We start from the raw sequence: 25,277 nt of genomic DNA, 5'->3' as shown, positions 1-25,277 counted from the left end.
AGCCTGGGACCAACAAGATTTGAATAATGACCAGACAACAAAGGGTAGAAAAATAATTTTATTTTCTGTTTTGTAATTACAATATGTCAGATTTGAAATGTGTATCCTGCCAGAGCTGGTGTTAGACTGCAAACGTGAGCTAGGATTTAAAAGAGAGAGGAAAAGTCTTTTTTGTTTGTTTTGTTTACACCACAGCACCATTGTGGTTAGGAGAAGGCAAAGGAGGTGAAGAGGCTATAAAATAAACCCACTAGGTAGTTTGAAAAAAAAAAAAACCCCAAAAAACCAACCACCCAATTGGCCAGGAAAATCTTATTGAATCGAAAAATCAATTCAATAGGTTGAATCGAATCGAAATTTTTTATTCCTGAATCAGGCAGCACTAGCTCAAACTCACTTAAAAGTCACTGGAGATACAAGAAAACAGAATGCCTATCCTAGAAACAACAAGGCTCTGCAATACAGATTTGATTTTTTTTTTAACAGGAAGGTGAAAACTGACTAGTGCGATGTCTCACAAACTTTCCGAAGCTGTGGCACACTAAACTAAGGGCTGCAGCTCGAGGGCATCCAGAAATGTCCGCATATGTGCAAAGGCTCTCCAGATGGGGCCCTGAGCAGCCAGTGGAGGAGGTCTGGAAAAGAAGCGGACAGGAGAGGCACCGGCTGACTGCCTATAGGACCTGCCTCTAGCCACGAGGCACATCCTGTAGACAGCCAGCCAGCATTTCTTCTCCTCCCCAGTGTCTCACGGCACAGTTTGCGACACACATACCAACCTGTCTGTTCCCATTTCTACTAGTCCAGTGTAATGAAGAAGAGCTGGCAAAGAACATATGGAGTAGGAAAGAAAGTGTTGGGAAAAAGACTTAAGTTACACAAGTCACGCTAAACATATGTAAGTGGCCAAGCTGACCATATGAAGAGGAAAAAAATGACCAGGCCAGCGTGTCATTGACAGTGATTTTGCCAAGTACTTGTGACCTGGGTTGGTTGCTGTTGGAAACCGGATAAAGGGTTTGATGTATCGTCTGTCTGTCTGTCTGTCCAAGTATGGCAACTCTATGTTTTAAGTGGAAATCTTCCTATGTCCAATAAGCTGTAAATTTTGCCCATTCATGATGCTCATTTTGGCAAAAAAATCCAACTCAAAGTGCCCCACCACTAAAAATAAGCAATGTTCACTGCCACAGGTTCTGGAATACCCACCCAATATTATGAATGCCAGAGCTAACATAAAATACAAAGTGTGCCTGTGACAAATATGTTTGTTCCAGAGGTGACAAATTTGATATTTGTATTTTGATGATAAAAATCAAGAAGCTGGATAACTGATGTGAATGTGATTTCATAATTTAAACCATAATTGAGATCTGTAAACTACAAAAAGTGTGAAGACCAACTTTTCCTCAAATAGAATATTGGAAAAAGGGGGAATTTTCTGTACTACCTTTGGACAGAAATAAGTACAGTGACGTTTTATTGACATAGTAATGTAGCATACTATGCCATAATTTGACTTCTTAATGTACACTAGAGCTGCTCGATTCAGGAAAAAAATTTAGATTCAATTCGATTCAACCTACTGAATCGATTTTTAGATTTGATTTTCCTGCTCAACTGGGAGTTTTTTTTCAACCATCCTGGTGGGTTTATTTTATAGCCTCCACTCCTTTTATAGCCTCTTCACCCCCTTTGCCCTCTCCTACCCACAATGGTACTATGGTGTAAACAAAATAAACAAACAAAAGAGACTTTTCCTCTCTCTGTTAAATCCTAGCTCACGTTTGCGGTCTAACACCAGATCTAGCAGGATACACATTTCAAATCTGTGATCACAAAACAGAAAATAAAATTATTTTTTCTACCTTTTGTTGTCTGGTCATTATTCAAATCTTGTTGGTCCCCAGCTCTGGTTGTCTTCTGATAACTTGCTTGCCATGGTCTCCTTCTTTCTCCGTGTTAACCATACATCTTCTATCTATCCTCTCCTTCCGTTTCCCTTCCCTCCTCCGGAGGTCTGGCATCTTTCCTTGTTTTCGTCTCCATCCACAGATCCACCTTTTCTCAACTACCCTTTCATCCAGCATCTCTAACTCCTTCCCCACCACCCCAGGGTCCACCATCTCTCTCTTTCTTTTCCCAACTACCCTCCTATCCAGTATCTCTATCCCCCCCCCCACACACACACACCATCCCTTGTGTCCAACTTCTCTCCCTTTCTGTTCCTTCCCTCCCTAAATCCCATTGTCCACCATCTCTCTCCCTCTTCTCTGTTTTCAGACCTATTATTTCTTCCCCCCCCAAATTCCGGCATATGTATGTCTCTTTGAACCCCCCTTTGTGTACTTCTACACCAGTGCCACCATCCCCTGAAGATCTTCCCCCCCCCCCGAAAGCCTGCACCCCACCCCTGAAGGCCTGTACCACCATTCCTGAAGACCTGTCCCCCCTGAGGGCCTGCACCCCCCCCCCCCCGAAGGACTGTGCACCCCACCCCCACCCCGGCCTCCCGTGCATCCATTTACCTAATAGCAGCAGCACAGAGAAGATCGCCAGTGCTAGTGATCTTTGCAAGCTAACATAGGTCTTCAGAGCTGTTTCCTCTGCTGTGGTCCCGCCCTCTCCTCTGATGTCAGAGGCAGGATCGCGGCAGAGGAAAAAGCTCCGAAGACCTATGTTAGCTTACAAAGATCACTAGCACCAGTGATCTTCTCTGCAGGCTGCTGATATTAGGTAAATGGATGCGCGGGAGGCCATTGGGGAAGCCTGACACCAGCGGGAAGCCAGACACCAGCACTTCCCGACTGACCCTCTCTAAAGCAGGAGCGGCAGCAGCTGGCCAGCAAGAGGCAGCGCTGCCGCTCCTGCTTTAGGGGGCGAGGGTCAGTCACCAAATCGGGAGGCCAATTTTTTTTTGTTTTTAAATCGAATCGATTCAACCGAAGTGAATCGGTGAATCGATTCGAATCGTGAATCGGGCAGCACTACTGTACACTGCCTTAAATGAATTCCTTCAGAAAAGCAATAAATCCTATTTGAAAAAAAGTTTCTCACTCTCATGATTTTCCCTATTACTCTATGTATGTCACAATGAATTTTGAAAATGAATAATATCTAATATTACACTTTGTTCAAGATTAGAAATAGGGAACCTGGATAGACAGTTTTGTAAACTTATTTCATTTAAAGCTGATAACTGGAGTGACATCGCTAAAGAAATCTACTATAGTGGCATTTAATTTTCGCAAGGGCAACCACGATAAAATGAGAAAAATTGTTAAAAAGATGCTAAAAGGGTCTGTGACCAAGGTCAGAAGTGAAAACCAGGCATGGAGTTTGCTTAAAACTACCATCGTAGAAGCCCAAACCAGATGTATTCCACGTATTAAAAAAGGTAGAAAGGTGAAAACAAAAGCCAGTGTGGTTAAAAGGCGAAGTGAAAGAGGCTATTACAGCCAAGAAAACATCCTTTAATGAATGGAAAAAGGATCCCAATGAAGAAAATAAGGAGACACATAAGCACTGGCACTGAAAGAAAGCTAAACAGGAATATGAAGAACAACTTGCCAAAAAGAGGCAACAATTCATTTTTTTAGGTACATCAAAAGCAGAAAATCTGTGAGGGAATCCGTGGGACCGTCAGATGATCAAGGAATAAAAGGTGCATTCAGGGAGGATAAGGCCATAGGGGAGAGACTAAGGGCTCCTTTTATCAAGCCACGCTAGCGGTTTAACGCGCGTTAAACCGCCAGCCGCACTAGCCGCTAACGTCTCCCTTGAGCAGGGGGTAATTTTTTGGCCAGCGCAGGGGTTAGCGCATGCTGACCCCACTAGCGCGGCTTGATAAAAGGAGCCCTAAATGAATTATTTGCTTTGTTCTTTTTGGAAGAAGATGTAAAAATCTTCCTGAACTGGAAATGGTTTTCAAGGGTCATGAGGTGGAGGAATTGAAAGAAACCTCTGTGAACCTGGAAGACATACTAAGCCAAATCGACAAGTTAAAGAGTGATAAATCACCTGGACCAGATGGTATACATCTCTGGGTACTGAAAGAATCAAAACATAAAATTGCTGATCTGTCGCTAAAATAGTCTGTCGCTAAAATAGTCTGTAGTACCTGAAGATTGGAGGGAGACCATTTTTTTTTTTTTTTTTTTAATTTATAAATTTTCAAATATACAAATCAAGACTAAACTTGTACAGAAAGCCATTTAAAGCATAGAAAATAATAAAAAAATAAAAGAAATAATTCAAAAAGTAAATGTTTGCTTAAATCAGCTCAAGTCCACAATAAAATCCAAAATGTAATTTAAATGGAGTAACAATTAAAGAAAATTAACATAGGAATCCTGATGCAAAATTAACTGATATAGGCATCTATTACATTCAGTAGCCCTCATTTTTGAAGAGATCCAAGATAGCCGCTGACACGCTTAACTGAGCAAGTCGCCAGTGAAAGTTTTTCTTCGACTTAGCCTTTTTTGGAGCTACTCTTCGAATAAATACCTGTAAATGCCGAAGAGAAGGGATAAGAGTGACGCTGGAGCCTTGCGGCACTCTGGAACAGCAACCTTCAGCAACATCGAGGAATTGCTGAGGCGAATGCAGGGCGTCTCAGTTTCGTCAGTGACACCCCCACCAGACGCTCCAGGGAGACAGGGTGGAGGCGTCTCTACAGGACTTTGAGACCACATTGAGTCCCGACGTGAGATCACCTCCCCGACATCCTTGAGCCACAGCTCCCAGGGGTTGAGGAGCTACCGGAAGTCAAACTGCAATCTCCCCAGGAGGCTATGGGGAACGGTGTGGCGAGTGCCGATTCAAGCTCCCAGGTTTTGCAAGGAGGCCCAAGTATAGAGGAGGATACAGCAACATCAGGGACTGGACCTGCCCAGGAGTGGATGAGCAGAATATTACAAAAACAGACTTGCAATGTCCTATTATTATAAAACCCCAAGAAGTTACACTGGACGCTTTGTGGGATCTGGTTGCTAATTTAGTAAAAACTGAATTATCAACTTGTGTAGATGGATGGGAAAATAAAAGAACAGGAAAAAGAAATTACTCAAATAAAACAGGAAATTGGTGACTAAGACATTTCAGGGTATTGAAAGAATCAAAACATAAAATTGCTGATCTGTTAGTGATTTGTAACTTGCCCCTAAAATAGTCTGTAGTATCTGAAGATTGGAGGGTGGCCATTTTGATTTTTAAAAGGATTCCAGGGGAGATCCAGGGAATTACAGACTGGTAATTCTGACCCAGTGCCAGGCAAAATAGTGGAAACAATTCTAAAAAATAAAATTGTGGAACATGTAGACAGACTTGATTTAATGAGACACAGCCAGCATGGATTCAGCCAAGGAAGATCTTGCCTCACCAATTTGTTTACACCTTCCAGGTGGATAAAGGCAAGCCGGCTGATGTAGAATACAGTATCTAGATTTCAAGAAAGCATTCAACATAGTTTCTGAGAGGCTCCTAACAAAATTAGTTGTGGGATAGGAGACAATGTTCAATTGTGGAGTAAGAATTGGTTATCGGACAGAAAATAAACAGGAGCCAGTCAGGAAGCTGCTCCTGCTCAGGGCAGCTCAGCGACGGAAGAAACCAGAACTCGCAGCAGCCACCGACCGACCGTGTTAGCAGTGGGGCAGGAGTGCGGAAAGCTCACTCCTGCCCGCTGTACCTCTTAACCACCAGGGATCAGCAGAGGTACGACAGACAGGACAGGGAGGGGGGACAGGATGCAGGGCCCGACAGGGGAGGGGACTTGAATATTAAGTCGCCCGACATAGTCAGGTCAACCCTTTTTCCTCCTTTAGGGGGGAAAATGGGGATCTTGACTTCTATTCAGATTGACTTCTATTCGAGTATATACAGTAATCAAAATGTGCCAGTTAAATCTTACACAAACATATGCCAAGTCCACCTTATAAGACATCAAACAACCAAGTCTGAAAACTTTGCACTCTTCCGCCCTTCAATCTCTCTCCTCACTTATATTCCCTATGCTCAACTTCCCTCCCCATGAATTCCATTCATCAGGCAAATCCCTCTTATCTATATCCTTCTCTTCCACTGCCAGCTTCAGACTCCGTCCCTTCTATCTTGCAGCATCATATGCCTGCGTCAATATGTAAAGCTCCGTCTCTATCAGTATTCAAATCGGAGCTAAAAGTCCACTTATTTGAGGCTGCTTTCAATCCTAACTCCCACTCACCGCATGATACCTATATCCATCCTATCATTCTCTCTGCAACAAACTCCCCAATCTATATCTGTACCATTTGTTCTGCCATTCTGTCCTAATTAGAATGTAAACTCTTCTGAGCAAGGACAATCTATTACATGTTGAATGTTTAGTGTTGCTTATGCCTTTCAGAGCTTTAGAAGTGATAAATAGTAGTATTACCTTGTTTCCCCGAAAATAAGACCTATCCCGAAAATAAGCCCTAGATGATTTTCGGGGTAGGTCTTAATATAAGCCCTACCCAAAAATAAGCCCTACTTAGATCATCCTAGAAACCCCTCCCGAGTCCCTGACTCCATCCCTGGATTCGTCGGCCCCCACTGACTCTCCTACCCATCCCCCTGCACAGCTGCTCAAGGGTTCTGCTGCTGCACAGGGAGCTGGGAGAGAGGGATAGAAAGATGCTACTCAAGGGTTCTGCTGCACGGGGGAATGGGAGGGAGGGAGGGCACAAGGGGATGGGTGAGAGGGGAGGAAAGATGCTGCACATGTGGGGGAGAGAAAGGAAAGAGGAAGAATTGGGGTGGAGGAGAGGAAGGGAGAGATGATCACTGTATATGAAAAAAAAAAAATAAGACATCTCCCGAAAATAAGCCATAGTGCATTGTTTTGGACCCAAAATTAATATAAGACACTGTCTTATTTTCAGGGAAACACAGTAATTGTAGTATTGGTTAAGAACTTATTTTCCACTAACAGCATGAAGAGTTCAAAATATCCTGAACCTCTACATAGAGCTGAAGATGTTCTAGAACAGAGCTTAATTGATGACTAATGCTTCAGGATATCTGTTAAATGAGAGGATAAATATCAACTAGATCTTGAGAGGCTGGTCTGTTAATGGCCACCTCTTAATTATCCGCTCTGATAATACTGTTCTTCAGACCCTCAGAAATGCCACCAGCCTCTCAAATATGTTTCATAGTGGTTGGATTTATACATTCAATCCTCACCGGGTCACTTATACTTGAAATAATTAAAATTAGAATGTAACAAATTTCTCAAATCTTCCATAAATATAACGCTAATACTTAGCTTTTAAGTGGTCCATTCTAAGGGATATATCACCGACATGTTTCACCCTGGAAGGGTTTCATCAGGGCTACAATCCCTCTATTAGAAGAGACTGTACATAAACAGTGTTGTTACAAATAAGTCAATCAGCTTAGTTTAGCAAGTCGGGAGTGGTCAGGAAATCCGGAGGTATGTTGGAGATACAAGTCAGGGTTACAAGGTTGGGGGGGGTGTCAGAGAAATTTGTCAAAGAGATAGGATTTGATTGATTTCCTGAAAGTTTGGTAGGAGGGTGAGCTAGAGATGAAGGTGGTAAGACATTTATTCCATTTGCCTGCTTGGAATGCCAGGGATCTATCGAGGAATCTCTTGTAGACACAGCCCTTTAGGGACAGGAAGGTAAACAGGTGTGTATTACAAGTGCGGGTGAGGCCTGAACGTTCAAAGTGGTCCAATAGGTAGATTGGAGACGAGTCTGTTAAGGTTTTGAAGCAGAGGCAAGCAAATTTGAAGATGAGCCTTGCCTCCATTGGCAGCCAGTGTAGTTTTCTGTAAAAAGGGCTTACATGATCTGATTTTTTTGAGGTTGTAGATGAGGCACAGCAGCATTCTGAACGATTCTTAGGCGTTTGATGATTTTTTTTAAAGGATCCTAGGTATATAATATTGCAGTAGTCCAGGATGCTTAAGATTAGTGATTGGACCAGAAGTCGGAAGGAGAGGAAGTCGTGCGAAGTTTCCAGAGGGTACCAAAACATTTTTTAACCTGAGCATTGGTATGGACTTCGAAAGTCAGGCAGTGGTCTAGGTTGACTCCAAGGATTTTGATAGTGGGGTTAATTGGGTAGTCTAACCCGTTTAATTTCAAGGAGGTATTTGTTAGCTTGTTGGTGGGACTAGCCAGGAAAATTTTGGGTTTTTCTGGGTTCAGTTTCAATTTGAATAGTGTGGTCCATTGTTCTATCTTGGTAAGGACGGAGGAGGTGAATTGTTCAGTCTCTTGAGTAAGAGAGGATATGGGAATGATAATAGTGATGTCATTTGCATATATATATGATTTCAGTTTTAGGTCAGATAACATATGACCCAACGGAGCCATGTAGACATTGAATAGAGAAGGGGGACAGAGGGGAGCCCTGAGGTACTCTGCAGGAATTATGCCAGGACTGGGAGAAGGTTCCGTTAAAGTGAACTTGGTAAGTGCGGTTTTTTAGGAAGCCTGTGAACCAGTTTAGTACCTGTCCGGAGATGCCAATGGAGTCGAGGCATCTGAGTAAAATGTCATGGTCTACCAGGTTAAAGGCACTGCTCAGGTCGAGCTGGAGTATCAGGGCGCTTTTTCCCCAGTGAAAATAAATGGAGGAGGTAATTAGTCAGAGAGGCTAAGACTGTTTCTGTGCTATGATTTGTGCGGAAGCCAGACTGGGAATCATGAAGAATGTTGAACTTCTCTAGGTAATTCATGAGGTCATGAGTTTAGACCTTCCATTATTTTTTGGAAGAGAGGTATATTGGCAATGGGTCTATAGTTGGTAGCCGAAGAGGTAGGTTCCTTGGGGTTTTTAATAATTGGAGATACAAGGATGTGGCCGAGTTCTGTCGGAAAGTGGCCGGTGGTCAGGCATAGGGAAACTCAGTTGAAGAGTTCAGCTTTAAATGGGGGGGGGGGCAGATTTCATGATAGAGGGGAGACAGTTGTCTAGTAGGCAGTTGGATTTTGCATATTTAAAGAAGAGCTTGAGGAATAGGTTCCAGTCTGGGCTTTCAAAGTGATTCCAGGTCATGTCTGCTATTGAACTTTCTTTTCCTATGGTAGAAACAGAGAAACATAGAAGATGATGGCAGAAAAGGGCTACAGCCCATCAAGTCTGCCCACTCTGCTTACTCACCCCCTGTCTATGCCCTAATGACCCAATTTCCTTATCTTGACCCTTGTAGGGATCCCACATGGGTATCCCATTTATTCTTAAAGTCTGGCACGTTGTCTGGTAGGTTGGTTGATTATTGGTTCTGTGCTGGAAACTACAAGAGATGATTTCAGATTGTGAATTTTGCTGGCAAAATAGTCAGCTAGGATAGTGGCGGAGGGTGGGAGTTCTGAGTTGGAGCGCTTGAGAAAATCAATATCGAACAGAGAGTTAACTATCCTGAAAAGTTCTTTACTATTCAGCGGGGGAGAATTGATTATTTGGGAATAATGTTTACAACACTTTTCTTTGATTATTTTTTTATATTCTTTAACTTTTAGTCGCCAATTGAGTCTATCGTTGTCTGTCTCGGATTTATGCCATGTTCTTTCCAGTTTACATACTTCTCATTTTAATGTTAAAAGGTCAGCGTCAAACTAGCTATTTTAGGGACGAAGTGTCTTCTTGTGAAGTTTCAGTGGTGCAATTTTGTTTAGAACCTGATCGCTGAAGTTATTCCAATCAAAGACGAAATTAGGTTCTAAGCCGGGGTTGGAAATTAGGCTGTAGTGCAACCAGAATTCTGTTGGGTTTAATTGTCCTCTAGACCAAAATTTTATGATTGGTCCTAGTTTTCCTTTCAGGTTGTTTTTTGATCCAAGCTAATTCAAAATTACAAAGAAGGTGGTCCGACCAGGGAGTATTAGCCCAGGTTTCACCTATGAGACATATACTGGGGATGATAGGAACATTGGAGAGAAAAGTAATCAAGTCGAGGTGGTGACCTTTCCTGTGGGTTGTAGTCGAGGGAAGCTTGGAGAAACCTAGTGAAGTTAGGAAGGAAAGTACATCAGCTACATTGGAATTCTCTTCCTGTTCGAGGTGTAGGTTAACATCACCGGCTAAAAGATTATGGGTGCCAGCTACGGAGTTTGTAAGGAGGAATTCATAGAAGTCATCTTTTATTAGCGGGCATATAAAATATTGTAACGATTGGCTACCCAGGTGCAAAGTTATGCACCTGGGTAGCCAAAATCCATGCAGGACTTATACCCTTAATGGCGAGATCCTAACAAGGATGGTAGCAGAACGAGACTTAGGGGTGATCGTCAGTGAGGACATGAAGGCTGCCAATCAATGGAGCAAGCTTCATCCAAGGCAAGACAAATCATAGGTTGCATACGCAGGGGTTTCGTCAGCCGTAAGCCTGAGGTCATTATGCCATTGTATAGAGCCATGGTGAGGCCCCACCTGGAATACTGTGTGCAATTCTGGAGGCCGCATTATTGCAAGGATGTGCTGAGACTGGAGTCGGTCAAGAGAATGGCCACCCGGATGGTCTCGGGACTCAAGGATCTCCCGTACGAAGAACGGTTAGATAATACCGCGCGTTAAACTGCCTGCCATGCTAGCTGCTAACGCCTGCATTGAGCAGGCGTTAGTTTTTCTGCCGGCCACGGAGGTTAGCGCGTGATGAAATGTCCAACGTGCTAACCCCGCTAGCGCGGCTTGATAAAAGGATCCCTTAGACTTAACTAAGAAAATTTAAAAACTGCAAAATTCAAACCCTGCTTGCACACATGATAGTGGAAGTTTGGCCATACCATAATCTTACTATACCTCTTTCTTCTTGAAAAAGGTTATTATAATGCACCAAAATCTAATAACCACACCTGTTATATGTAAATATTTCAAAAGTACTGTGATATAAAAAACAAAAAACTAATTATCCTGAAACCAAACACACTAAAATGCAAATCCTGCCACATTGCTTACACTAAGGATTCTCGTGATTTTGGGCAAGTCACTAAATCCTCCACTGCCCCAGGTACAAAATAAGTCTGTATATAAATATGTAAACCACTTTGTAACCACAGAAAAAAGGTGCATTAGACCCCTTCCTCTTTCCACTTATGTGCATTCTCACATAAATTCAGCCTGAAGAACTGACTAAAGTCAGTTTGTACATTCAGGTAGTGTTGGTCTGCATATGTATAAGGTAGCAAAAACTGGACAATTATAGCCCTGGTGGTGAAAGTCAAAATACCACCCAATCAAACTGCCTTTTATCTGTTTTAGAAATGGACCCACAAGGCTAGAAAATAAATAGTACTTTGAGGCATAATTTACACACTAACAGAAGAATAAGCCATCTAGCAGGGAAGCAAAGCCCTTTTAGTTGAAGAGTACCGTACTAGGCTTTTCTACCAATAAAACACAAGGTGCTGTATCTAGTTGTTTCTCTCAATACAAAAGTTTTAAAATCAATTCAGGAGTCAAATCATGTCATGTCATATATACACACACACACAGTACCCACTTGTTGGTGGAGGTAGATAACCAAAGTCTTACCTTATCTGCAAAGACTGAATTCTAAGACCACTATAGTCAACCTCTTTTTGTTCAAATTCCTTCCATTCATCATCTTCCTAAAACATAAAAAGTTAGAAAATCAATCTTACAAAGAGTATAAAAATGAAAATGAGATATTCCCTTTAAGAAATAGTTGCCAACTGATTTAAGAATGACAAATTCTAAGTATTTAAAGCTTTTGGAAACAAATTCAAACCTTAAATATAATTTATTTTTATTTTTTATTTTCAATTAACCTAGTGAACTAGATTCTTACCTACATCAAAGCATGAATATCTGGAGATGGTGCTAAAGAAAAGAAAACCCCCAGAAAATGTGGATATAATTTAAATATATTCCCATTTCAAGCTTGAAACTATACCAAAAAAAAAAATGTAAACTAAGGGAGAATAGGAACTATCCTTTATAATAATACCCTTAGCGCTCATGCGCACTTCAATCTTCATGGCTCCATGCGTCTGTAGCTCCGTGGCCAGCAGAGAAATGTTGGAGAGTGTGGTGTATTCGGCGAGTGCGCACGTTGGGAGCGTGTGCGCACGTTCTCAGCTGACATCAGATGCTGTGTCCCTCCATGGCCGTATTTGGCGGCTTGATGAGGTGCAATGCGCAGCTTGATGAGGTGCGTGGGGCAACTTGAGGCTTGCGGGGCGGCTTACAATGGTGGTGAAACGTAGTGGCTTGAGGCGCCTGCACTGGCTTGGACGGCTTTTGGCACTGGAGGAATTTGAATGGCGGTTTAGGAATGGCTGGAGGCTGTTGTGCCGGTACTGCAGGTGAAAGGGGGCTGTTTGGGCAGAGGGGTGTGCTTGGGGGATAGACAGCTTTGCTCGGGGGGGGGGGAGACAGAAGGGGGCCACAGAGAGACAGAGAGAGGTAAAGGGGCTGCTTTGGGGGAGGGATGTGGTTGGGGGCAGACAGCTTTGTTCTGGGGGGAAGACAGAAGGGGGCCACAGAGAGACAGTCAGGGAAAGGGGGCTGCTTTGAGGGGAGGGGTGTGCTGGGGGACAGATAACTTTGCTCTGGGGAGATGAAGACAGAAGAGGGCCACGGAGAGACAGTCAGGGAGAGGGAAAGAGGGCTGCTTTGGAGGATGGGTGGTTGGGGAGGCATACAGAAGGGGACCACGGAGAGACGGTCAGAGAGAGGGAAAGGGGGCTGCTATGTGGGGGAGGGGTGTGCTGGGGGGGGCAGACAGCTTTGCTTTGGTAGGGGGGAATACAGAAGGGGGCCACGGAGAGACAAGCAGGCAGGCAGGCAGGCAGACAGGGGGCCAGGGAGAGAGACAGAAAGAAAGAGACAGATAGCAGCCAAGGAGAGAGGGGCAAAGAAAAAAAAAAGACATACAGACAGCCAGCGTCCAAGGAGAGAGAGAAAAAGAAAAAAAAAAAACACAAAAAACCAGATAGCAGCCAAGGAGAGAGAGAGAGAAAGAAAGAAAGAATGGAAGACAGAAAGAAATACAGACAGACAGACAGCGTCCAAGGAGAGAGAGAGAAAGAAAATAAAAATCCAGACGAACAGCGGCCAAGAAGAGAAAGAGAAGGAAAGAATGACAGACAGAAAGACAAACAGACAGGGGGCTAGGGAGAGATACAGACATAAAGAATGAGACAGACAGACAGACAGACAGCATCCAAGGAGAGAGAGAGACAAAGAGAAAAAAACAGACATCTACTCTAGCACCCGTTAATGTAACGGGCTTAAACTCTAGTACCACATAATACTACTTTTTAGCCAAAATATATTTCCTCCCCAGTTTCTCTCAAAAATACAAGTATTCCTTTACAAAGAGAAGAAGCCCAAGAGAGGCAGAGAACAAGGTGCAAAGATAAAGAAAAAGGTTGTTAATTCTCTAGCTCCTCCTTGTTGACTCTAAGGGTTCCTTTTACAAAGCCATGCTAGCGGTTTTAACGCATGCACCGGATTAGCGCACGCTATAGTGCGCGCTAGCTAGAAATCTACCTCCTGCTCAAAAGGAGGCGGTAGCGGCTAGCACGTGCGGCAATTTAGCGCACGCTATTCCACGCGTTAAGGCCCTAGTGCAGCTTTGTAAAAAGGAGCCCTAAAATTCAACTTGAGGGCTTCTGGACCTTGCATCTCTCAAACACTTCTTCCAAAGCAGAAAAGCCTGAGCTTACTTGCATTATTTACCCTGCTCTAAATAGGTCTAGTTCTATTATGGTATTTGACAATTCTGCCCGTCCACGGTATTCTTAACTGTTCCTTATGTGTATAAGATTCTGATTTTTAATTATTAAAAAAAAAAAAAAAAAAAGGAATTATGAATCTATTCAGTTACCTGAAAATTTCAGGGTTGGGTTTTTTTATATTTAGATAGTCCAGTTTAGAAACCATTACTGAAGGTAGGCTCTATAATTTTCATGGGGGCAACTTTTAATTAGTTACTGTACTTCAATATAGATGAAGCCTGGAAAACCATAAGTACAGAATTGAGTGTTCTATTTGCTTATACTTTAAAGTACACTCCCACCTCCATATTCATAGGTTCATTACGCACAACTTCGGTTATTTGAGAGTCTCCTCCTAGACCTCTCCACACCTTATTTTTCAATCCTGGTGGTCTAGCAGTGAAGCAGGGCAGGTGCAATGTTCCTACACTCCTGCCCCATGCAAAACCATGATCAAAAATGGCTGCCCTTAGTACCCACTGCAGTCTCAAAACTGCAGCAGGAACTCGTAGCAGCCATTTTAGATCATGGTTCAGCACGGGGCAGGAGAATAGAAGATTGCTCCAGCCCCGCTTCATTGCTAGATCACCAGGATTAAAAAGCAAGGTGTGGAGAGGCCTGGGAAGCAGGGGTGGTTGAAGACCTGGTCAATAAAATTAAGTTTTAGTTTATTCATAAGGGAGCTGTGATCCTAACCCTTTTGAATATGGAGGGGGAAGTGTACTCAGAAGAGGAAGGTGCTATATGGAGAGCAAGTAACAAAAATACAAAAGACCCCAAAAGTAATTCAAAAAAGTTTATTCTCTAAATATGTACTCTTGACCATGATACACAATATCTAACAGCCACATTCTGCCTAAAGAGGTTGTATCAGATGTCATTGGACACTTTCTGATATCTAGTGACAACCATGCCCCATCCCGTCCGGTATTCAGCACTATTTAATTGATCAGGAACAGCTCCTGATCAGTTAGATCAGTGTTTTTCGACCTTTTTACACCTATGGACCGGAAGAAATAAAATAATTATTCTGTGGTCCGGCATCGGTCCATGGACCAGTGATTGAAAAACACTGGGCTAAGTCGTGGCCCAGACCCCGCCCATCTCTACCCAATCTCCACCCCAGACCCCGCCCCCAGAATAGTACTAATTGCATCTTGCACGTCCCATGCCTAACGTGACCATTTATTTTTTCATCAAAAGGGGACAACTATTAATTCTCAGTCCCGCCCCCCACTCCTGCCCTAGTACCGCCCCAATCCCGCCCTAGCCCCGTCTCAACCCTACCCTAGCCCCGCCCCCAATCCCTTCCATTCATTTTTCATGTACACATAATATCTTCATATTAATTCATAATGGTAACCTTAAAATAAAAAAAACTACAAAGCACACTATAACAGAGAAAATGTTAATTATCATTTGGGGTTTTCAAAGATGTCAAGGCAAATGACTTTAAAATATGCAATGTCACCTCAGTAACTATAGAAAAATAGACAAATATAGTGCAAAATATAGACAGCAGATATAAATTCTCAAAACTGACAGGTTTTGATCACTAAATAGAAAATAAAATCATTTTTCCTACCTTTGCTGTCTGGTGATTTCATGAGTCTCTGGTTGTTTCCTTCTGACTGTGTATCCTTTCTTTCATTTCTTTCTTTCTGCACTAAGGCCCAACAATTGTCCCTTTCTATTCCCTACCTCCTTCCTTCCTATGTCCTTAGTGCCCCCCAGTGCCTCTGTCCTGTGTCCTTAGTGCCCCAGTGCCTCCTTCCCATGTCCCTAGTGCCCCCAATGCCTGTCCTGTGTCCTTAGTGCCCCCAGTGCCTCATTCCCATGTCCATAGTGACCCCAGTGCCTGTCCTGTGTCCCTAGTGCCCCCAGTGCCTCCTTCCCATGTCCATAGTGCCCCCAGTGCCTGTCCTGTGTCCCTAGTGCCTCCTTCCCAGGTCCATAGTGCCCCCAGTGCCTGTCCTGTGTCCCTAGTGCCTCCTTCCCATGTCCATAGTGCCCCCAGTGCCTGTCCTGTGCCCCTAGTGCCCCCAATGCCTCCTTCCCATGTCCATAGTGCCCCAATGCCTACTTCCCATGTCCATAGTGCCCCAATGCCTGTCCTGTGTCCATAGTGCCCCCAATGCCTCCTTTCCATGTCCATAGTGCCCCCAATGCCTGTTCTGTGTCCCTAGTGCCTCCTTCCCATGTCCATAGTGCCCCCAATGCCTCCTTTCCATGTCCATAGTGCCCCCAGTGCCTGTCCTGTGTCCCTAGTGCCCACAGTGCCTCCTTCTCATGTCCATAGTGCCCCCAATGCCTCTTTTCCATGTCCATAGTGCCCCCAGTACCTGTCCTGTGTCCCTAGTGCCCCCAGTGCCTCCTTCCCATGTCCATAGTGCCCCCAGTGCCTGTCCTGTGCCCCTATTGCCCCCAATGCCTCCTTCCCATGTCCATAGTACCCCAATGCCTACTTCCCATGTCCATAGTGCCCCAGTGCCTGTCCTGTGTCCCTAGTGCCTCCTTCTCATATCCATAGTGCCCCCAATGCCTCCTTTCCATGTCCATAGTGCCCCCAGTGCCTGTCCTGTGTCCCTAGTGCACCCAGTGCCTCCTTCTCATGTCCATAGTGCCCCCAATGCCTCCTTTCCATGTCCATAGTGCCCCCAATGCCTCCTTTCCATGTCCATAGTGCCCCCAGTGCCTGCCCTGTGTCCCTAGTGCCCCCAGTGCCTCCTTCCCATGTCCATAGTGCCCCCAGTGCCTGTCCTGTGTCCCTAGTGCCCCCAGTGCCTCCTTCCCATGTCCATAGTGCCCCAGTGCCTGTCCTGTGCCCCTATTGCCCCAATGCCTCCTTCCCATGTCCATAGTGCTCCAATGCCTACTTCCCATGTCCATAGTGCCCCAGTGCCTGTCCTGTGTCCCTAGTGAATCCTTCTCATGTCCATAGTGCCAATGCCTCCTTTCCATGTCCATAGTGCCCCCAGTGCCTGTCCTGTGTCCCTAGTGCCCCCTTCTCATGTCCATAGTGCCCCCAATGCCTCCTTTCCATGTCCATAGTGCCCCAGTGCCTGCCCTGTGTCCCTAGTGCCCCCAGTGCCTCCTTCCCATGTCCATAGTGCCCCCAGTGCCTGTCCTGTGCCCCTATTGCCCCCAATGCCTCCTTCCCATGTCCATAGTGCCCCAATGCCTACTTCCCATGTCCATAGTGCCCCAGTGCCTGTCCTGTGTCCCTAGTGCCCCAGTGCCTGTCCTGTGTCCCTAGTGCCTCCTTCTCATATCCATAGTGCCCCCAATGCCTCCTTTCCATGTCCATAGTGCCCCCAGTGCCTGTCCTGTGTCCCTAGTGCACCCAATGCCTCCTTCTCATGTCCATAGTGCCCCCAATGCCTCCTTTCCATGTCCATAGTGCCCCCAGTGCCTGTCCTGTGTCCCTAGTGCCCACAGTGCCTCCTTCTCATGTCCATAGTGCCCCCAATGCCTCTTTTCCATGTCCATAGTGCCCCCAGTACCTGTCCTGTGTCCCTAGTGCCCCCAGTGCCTCCTTCCCATGTCCATAGTGCCCCCAGTGCCTGTCCTGTGCCCCTATTGCCCCCAATGCCTCCTTCCCATGTCCATAGTACCCCAATGCCTACTTCCCATGTCCATAGTGCCCCAGTGCCTGTCCTGTGTCCCTAGTGCCTCCTTCTCATATCCATAGTGCCCCCAATGCCTCCTTTCCATGTCCATAGTGCCCCCAGTGCCTGTCCTGTGTCCCTAGTGCACCCAGTGCCTCCTTCTCATGTCCATAGTGCCCCCAATGCCTCCTTTCCATGTCCATAGTGCCCCCAATGCCTCCTTTCCATGTCCATAGTGCCCCCAGTGCCTGCCCTGTGTCCCTAGTGCCCCCAGTGCCTCCTTCCCATGTCCATAGTGCCCCCAGTGCCTGTCCTGTGTCCCTAGTGCCCCCAGTGCCTCCTTCCCATGTCCATAGTGCCCCCAGTGCCTGTCCTGTGCCCCTATTGCCCCAATGCCTCCTTCCCATGTCCATAGTGCCCCAATGCCTACTTCCCATGTCCATAGTGCCCCAGTGCCTGTCCTGTGTCCCTAGTGAATCCTTCTCATGTCCATAGTGCCAATGCCTCCTTTCCATGTCCATAGTGCCCCCAGTGCCTGTCCTGTGTCCCTAGTGCCCCCTTCTCATGTCCATAGTGCCCCCAATGCCTCCTTTCCATGTCCATAGTGCCCCAGTGCCTGCCCTGTGTCCCTAGTGCCCCCAGTGCCTCCTTCCCATGTCCATAGTGCCCCCAGTGCCTGTCCTGTGCCCCTATTGCCCCCAATGCCTCCTTCCCATGTCCATAGTGCCCCAATGCCTACTTCCCATGTCCATAGTGCCCCAGTGCCTGTCCTGTGTCCCTAGTGCCCCAGTGCCTGTCCTGTGTCCCTAGTGCCTCCTTCTCATATCCATAGTGCCCCCAATGCCTCCTTTCCATGTCCATAGTGCCCCCAGTGCCTGTCCTGTGTCCCTAGTGCACCCAATGCCTCCTTCTCATGTCCATAGTGCCCCCAATGCCTCCTTTCCATGTCCATAGTGCCCCCAATGCCTCCTTTCCATGTCCATAGTGCCCCCAGTGCCTGCCCTGTGTCCCTAGTGCCCCCAGTGCCTGCTGTGTCCCTAGTGCCCCCATTGCCTCCTTCCCATGTCCATAGTGCCCCCAGTGCCTGTCCTGTGTCCCTAGTGCCCCCAGTGCCTCCTTCCCATGTCCATAGTGCCCCAGTGCCTGTCCTGTGCCCCTATTGCCCCAATGCCTCCTTCCCATGTCCATAGTGCCCCAATGCCTACTTCCCATGTCCATAGTGCCCCAGTGCCTGTCCTGTGTCCCTAGTGCCTCCTTCTCATATCCATAGTGCCCCCAATGCCTCCTTTCCATGTCCATAGTGCCCCCAGTGCCTGTCCTGTGTCCCTAGTGCACCCAGTGCCTCCTTCTCATGTCCATAGTGCCCCCAATGCCTCCTTTCCATGTCCATAGTGCCCCCAGTGTCTGCCCTGTGTCCCTAGTGCCCCCAGTGCCTGCCCTGTGTCCCTAGTGCCCCCAGTGCCTCCTTCCCATGTCCATAGTGCCCCCAGTGCCTGTCCTGTGTCCCTAGTGCCCCCAGTGCCTCCTTCCCATGTCCATAGTGCCCCAGTGCCTGTCCTGTGCCCCTATTGCCCCAATGCCTCCTTCCCATGTCCATAGTGCCCCAATGCCTACTTCCCATGTCCATAGTGCCCCAGTGCCTGTCCTGTGTCCCTAGTGAATCCTTCTCATGTCCATAGTGCCAATGCCTCCTTTCCATGTCCATAGTGCCCCCAGTGCCTGTCCTGTGTCCCTAGTGCCCCCAATGCCTCCTTTCCATGTCCATAGTGAACCAGTGCCTGCCCTGTGTCCCTAGTGCCCCCAGTGCCTCCTTCCCATGTCCCTAGTGCCCCAGTGCCTGTCCTGTGCCCCTAGTGCCCCAATGCCTCCTTCCCATGTCCATAGTGCCCCAATGCCTACTTCCCATGTCCATAGTGCCCCAGTGCCTGTCCTGTGTCCATAGTGCCCCCAATGCCTCCTTTCCATGTCCATAGTGCCCCCAGTGCCTGTCCTGTGTCCCTAGTGCCTCCTTCTCATGTCCATAGTGCCCCCAATGCCTCCTTTCCATGTCCATAGTGCACCCAGTGCCTGTCCTGTGTCCCTAGTGCCCCCAGTGCCTCCTTCCTATGTCTTCTCTTGCCTTTGTCCCTCCCCTGAAGCCAGCCTGCCTGCCTACTTCCTTCCCTCTCTCCAGTGCCTGATTCAACACCCCCACCCGCAGATTCAAACCCCTACCCGCCCATCCGTGTACCGCCACTACCCGCCTGTATGCCTCCCTGCCGCGCTGAATGAAACGCTGGGCCGCCGCCGCTGCTTCTTGGCTTCTTCCCGACGCCAATTTTGACATCGGAGAGGAAGTTCGGGCCAGTCAGGCAGCGATTGGCTGGCCCCGAACTTCCTCTCTGATGTCAAAATTGACATCGGGAAGAAGCCAAAAAGAAGCGGCGGCGGCCCAGCATTTCAATCAGTGCCGCAGGGAGGGAAAGTGATCGGCCGTCCTGGTGTCCCCGCGCCCATCTTAGGGACACTGTCCCTGAAAACAGGACATTTTGGTGTCCCAAAGTGGTGGGTCGGGACAACGGGACAGTCGGCCCGAAAACGGGTCGTATGGTCACCTTACCCATGCTTCATCTGGAAGCCTTCCCTCTGACATTACAAGAGAGAGAAGGCTTCCGGTTCAGGCGCAAGATGCCTGTAGGAGCCACTACCCGTGGCTTTGTGCACTGAATCAGTTAGGAAGAGGGAGCTGGCTCGAAGATAACGCCGCACTGATCGCACCGTGGACCGGCGGTTGAAGAACACTGCTTTCGGCCTGATGCACTTGCTGGCCCTGTGGACCAGCAGGAAATTTCTGTGGACCGGCACTGGTCCATGGACCGGTGGTTGAAGAACACTGAGTTAGATCAATGTTTCTCAACTTGGTCCTGGAGTACCCCCTTGCCAGGCAGGTTTTCTGGATATCCACAATAAATATGCATGAAAGAAATTTGCATATAATGGAGGCAATGTGTGCAAATCATGTTTATGCATATTCATTGTGGATGTCTTAAAAACCTGACTGGCAAGGGGGTACCCCAGGACTGAGTTGAGAAACACTGAGTTAGATAGCATTTGGCTAGCTAACTGCTAATATTCAGCAGGAGACAGCAGGTTATCTCTACTGAATCTTCATGCTACTTGACTTGGCCAGGTAGTCACAAGTGTTGGCCAGCTAAGTTTAGTGGTCAAATCAGGCCACATAAATAGCAGGCCTTTATCTACTGTCATGTTTATCTTTAACTTAAGACAGTTAAGTTTAGCACCCAAAAGATATTCAATGTCGGTCACTTGAAACAGCCCAGCATGAATATCCATACTCACTGTCAACCACAGAAATTAGCTGGACTGCTTCCCATGGTCTGAATATCAGCCCCAGGATCATGTGTTCTAATAACAAAGACCAATATTTATACAACATTATTTTTGTCTCACTATTAGCCAGAAATTGTTGTTTATTAAAAATGCAAACCAAAGGTAAGTACAGATCTCTCAAATTTTAAATTTATTAAAAGCTGCAGGTCAGGTAGCTCTAAAGCTGGTAGGCTAAGACTTGGAAAATCGAGCTTTGAAGCTGCTTACATTGACAACTTCCCTAAGATAGGTTAAAAGCCAGATCCAAAATAATCTTATCTGGCAGCTCTCAAGGTAGAGTATATTAGATCCAGCTTTTATTATTGTTTCCTATGCATGTAGAAAAATGTTTTTGCACCAGAGTAGCAGTGTATTCAATACCACCTACTGAAACTTTTTTTTTTCCTCCCTAATGAAAAGCATTATAGTTTGCGATGTGAAGGTGCCAAAGATCGTGTATTTACATATATGTGGGAACCGACTAAGGCAGTGGTCTCAAACTCGTGGCCCAGGGGCCACATGCGCCCCGCCAGGTACTATTTTGAGGCCCTCGATATGTTTATCATAATCACAAAAGTAAAATAAAATAGTTTCTTGATCATATGTCTCTTTAGCTATAAATTACAATTATTAAGACTTAGCCAAAAGGAAAGATTTATGAACTATAAAGAAAGAGTTTTACCTCAAGCAAAATTGTCATTTCTTTAATAAGACATTAACGATTTTTTTTCTGCGGCCCTCCAAGTACCTACAAATCCAAAATGTGGCCCTGGAAAGGGTTTGAGATCACAGGACTCAAACGTAAAGCAATTAGACATGAGCATGGTCCCTAAACTTGCCTTCAAACCAAGGCCAGAAAAGAAGCTCGCAGAGTTGCGGTAAGTTGGTGCATATGTAAAATACCGCCAGGGAAATTCTCTCAAAATTCTCTCAAAATAAGATACACCCACAGACTATGACTCCTTCATCCTTCTAGTGCCTCACATAATAAAGAAGTATTAAATATCTAATAGGCAAACTACCAAGTTGTTCAGTGTAACTGCAAGCATAGGACATGTCCGGCACGCTCTACCACCATCAAGAAAGATAACTCTGGCACTTGAGGGTGGTACCGACTGCCCGCCGCCCTCCCTCCCCCCTCCCCCACCGGGTTCTGAGGCCTAGCCACTGAGCTGGAGCTAGTCCACTTTTAGTGGCAGGTATGGCACTAGGGGGTTGGGGTCAGCTCCCCACAGTGACCACCACGCGCACCCCCTCCTCACCTTCTCCTGCTGCGTGTCCGGGTTGTCATTCTTGACCGACTTCTCCTTCCGGGCCACTTTGCTGCTCTGCTTTCCGAGAGGGACTGGGCCTTCGGGCGGCCGACTCCCAGCTGGGCTGCGGCCGGCTCCACCACCGACCCCTTTCTCCTTTTTTTTCTTCTTGTCCCTCTTGGCAAAGAAGTCGTCCAGGCTCCTCTCCTCGGGCTCGGCCATAACTCCCCCGAAGCACTTCGCGCTCTCCGTCTTCCGCCCGATGAACTAAGACCCACCGGCACGTGCCTCTCACTGGGCCAACCCCCACACTACGACAGAACCGGGCACAGAGGGAGGAAGAATAGTTCACGCTGCCCGAAGAAATGAGAATACTGTGCGTGCTACCTTCTTTTTTAAAAAATATATATATATTCCTTGCTTTTTCTCTCTTCTCCTGGGCGCGTGCCCGCGATTGGTACAGCCTGCCACAAGCGCGCGCGCTCTCTCTCCAAGAACTCGGTACGCAGCTGAAATACTTTAACACGTTATAACGTTCACGCGAAGTTCTACACCGCGTGACAACAGTGTCACCGGCGTTACTACGCGCACGGTGAGGAGACTGGATGCTTAAACGTGATACTTTAGGTTACGAAAGGGCGTAGCCAAAGTGCGTGTGCGCAGGCGCCATGCTGGCAACGCAAACCGGCATTCGGCATAGGAGGAGTAGGAGCGTGGAAAAAGAGAAGCAGCCAACCGCGCGCGACGAACAACCCTGGCAGCCAATAAAAGCTTTTGAGGAGGCGCACGATGGTTGGTGACGTTACATCTGGTTTTAATCTATGTACCGTACGTATGACGTAGGTCGACTTGAATGCTAGCGGCGCGTAAGCTTGGTTGATGAAAAGCAGGCGTGTTGTAGCATGCATGTGGTGAAAGGTAAAGTGGAGCTGGTTGTGACTCCGTTTTTACTACACAGGTCTCTGTCGATGTGTTGGTTAAACTTTTAAATGTGTTGTGGTGTGTGTAGTTAGAGGTAGACGAGCTGCAGCGGAAGGAGAGGTATTGAGAGAAAGGAACAACTGGTGCTAGTGTAAGTACAACCGGTGCAAGTATCTGACTAGAAAGAAGCACTGCCAGCGTAAGGGTGTGCTTATATCGGGCACAACTTTAATGTAGGTTCTAGTGTAATGTGTCTAGTGGGCCTGAACGCTGGGTCCTGTATCTGAACCTATTACTACTATTAACTATTTTTATAGCGCTACCAGACGCTCCAAGGTGAGTGCAGAAAACTGACGGTCAAGTTTTCTAACTCCACTTCCTTCCCAGGGAGCTACCTCCTCAGTTTGTTTCTTTTGCAAGCAAGTTGTGCAGAGATGTTTTTGAGCTGCTCTCCAGTTTTATTATTGTTGGGTATTTTTGCTCGGTGTTCTTTGGAGGCTTTCCGTGAGTCATCATCTGCCTGAGAGAAGACTCGCACAGCAAAAGCTTGCTGCTAGCAGGATCTGCCCTTTGGGGACAACTAGTTTGCCAGTTTGCTGGAATTTTTTTTTTAAAATTTTTTAGCTCAGGGGCCATCCCATAGGTAGCTGCTTGCTTTCCTGATTTAGTTAGGAGCTTGAGTGTAGGCTGTGTGTGCTCCTTCCCAGTTGGACTGGGATTAACAGTAGATCGGCTGTGTGGTCGGTCGTCTTCCCTTTCGCAGTGCAGGTTTTGGGGGATTGAAGTTTAGTCCAGCCTTGGTCGGACTGAGGCCAGAAGACCAGGTTTGTCCAGTGAATCTGTGAGGCAAATTTCTTCTCCCTTTGATTCCAGTTGAAATTCTGTGCTGAATCAGGCAGGCACCATATGGCACAGTGAGTAAAGCTATTGAAGCCTATGGAGAAAATCAAGGGGGGTCCATAAAAACTGAATTTGAGGGTTTCTGACTAGTGCTGCCCAGTTCATGATTCAAATCAATTCACAGATTCAGTTTGGCTGAATCGATTCAGTTTTTTTAGGAAAAAAATCAGACTCACTGATTTTAGGCTTTCCCTCTGCCTGAGTGGGGTGCAGGGTTGGCATTAGCCTGTCACTTTGGGACCCATCCCGAGGGCACTCGGTTTATTTATTAAACATCTGTGTGAAACACTGTCAAAGGCTTTGCTAAAATCTAAGTACACCACATCTAGCGCATGCCCACTCGCTATCCAATTCTCTGGTCACCAAGTCAAAAAAATTGATCAGATTTGTCTGACAAAACCTACCCCTGTTGCCTTGGGTCCTGTAATCCACAGAATTCCAGAAACTTTACCATTCTCTGTTTTAAAAGCATTTCTATTAATTTTGCTTACCACCGAAGTCAGACTTACCGGCCTGTAATTCCCTACTTCTTCCTTACTTCCATTTATGTGGAGAAGGGACCACATCTGCCCTTCTCCAGTCCTCCGGTACCACTCCCAACTCTAGAGACTCATTGAAAAGGTCAGTCAGAGGAGCCACCCGAACTTCCCTAATTTTCTTCAGCCCCCTTAGATGTACACCAACTGGCTCCATCGCTTTGTCTCCATCATTTTAGCTAGCTCCTCACAAACACAACCCTCTGAAATTAAATTATTTAATAATAATATACGAGTAACAAAGTTATTTATTTATAAAGTAATAAGAAGTGTGGGGAGTGTCAATGAATGAAAACCATTGCCACATGAATTAAGGGGTGAAAGCCATTATGATCCCTTTGGTGGTATTCTGAGACACAATCCTCCACACTTAGTTGAGACCTTCATTGGTTTGCTTTTTTGTGGAACTTATTGGGTTATTTTTCCCAATGTGCATCACTTTGCATTTGTCCACATTAAATTTCATCTGCCACTTGGACGCCCAGTCTTCCAATTTCCTAAGATCTGCCTGCAATGTTTCACAATCTGCATGTGTTTTAACAACTTTGAACAGTTTATAGTATCATCTGCAAATTTAATCACCTGACTCGTTATTCCAACTTCTAGATCGTTTATAAATAAGTTAAATACAGATCCCTGCGGCACTCTACTGTTTACCGTACTCTCCTCCATTGAGAAAAATGAGCATTTAAACCTACCCTCTGTTTTCTATCCAATAACCAATTTCTAATCCACAACTGAATTTGCCACCTATCCCATGATTTTTAATTTTCTCAGGAGCCTCTCATGAGGAACTTTGTCAAAAGCTTTCTGAAAATCTAGATACACTACATCAACTGGCTCATCTTTATCCACATGTTTATTCATACCTTCAAAGAAGTCAAGCTTTTTGGTGAGGCTGAACCCATGCTGGCTCTGTCTCATTAAATCATATTTGTCTACATGTTTACA

At 46.1% G+C, this 25,277-nt stretch overlaps 1 protein-coding gene across 2 annotated transcripts in view; it reads right to left on the bottom strand.

Moving 5' to 3' along the window:
• Nucleotides 1-22,692, bottom strand: part of CDV3 (CDV3 homolog) — a 72,349-nt gene extending 49,657 nt beyond the window's left edge. The window contains exons 1-2 of one of the 2 annotated variants that reach the window (XM_033929981.1): nucleotides 21,979-22,692; nucleotides 11,530-11,606 (exon numbers count right to left, since the gene is read on the bottom strand). In XM_033929981.1, the coding sequence (XP_033785872.1) occupies nucleotides 11,530-11,606; nucleotides 21,979-22,191 (290 nt within the window). In that variant the 5' untranslated portion in view covers nucleotides 22,192-22,692. The remainder of the gene's footprint in view (nucleotides 1-11,529; nucleotides 11,607-21,978) is intronic. The other variant, XM_033929980.1, reaches the window with a different exon arrangement.
• Nucleotides 22,693-25,277: the final 2,585 nt, after the last annotated feature.

The sequence above is a fragment of the Geotrypetes seraphini genome, chromosome 2, assembly GCF_902459505.1.
Source record: "Geotrypetes seraphini chromosome 2, aGeoSer1.1, whole genome shotgun sequence".
NCBI lineage: Eukaryota > Metazoa > Chordata > Amphibia > Gymnophiona > Dermophiidae > Geotrypetes > Geotrypetes seraphini.
This window is presented reverse-complemented; position numbering and strand designations above follow the sequence as displayed.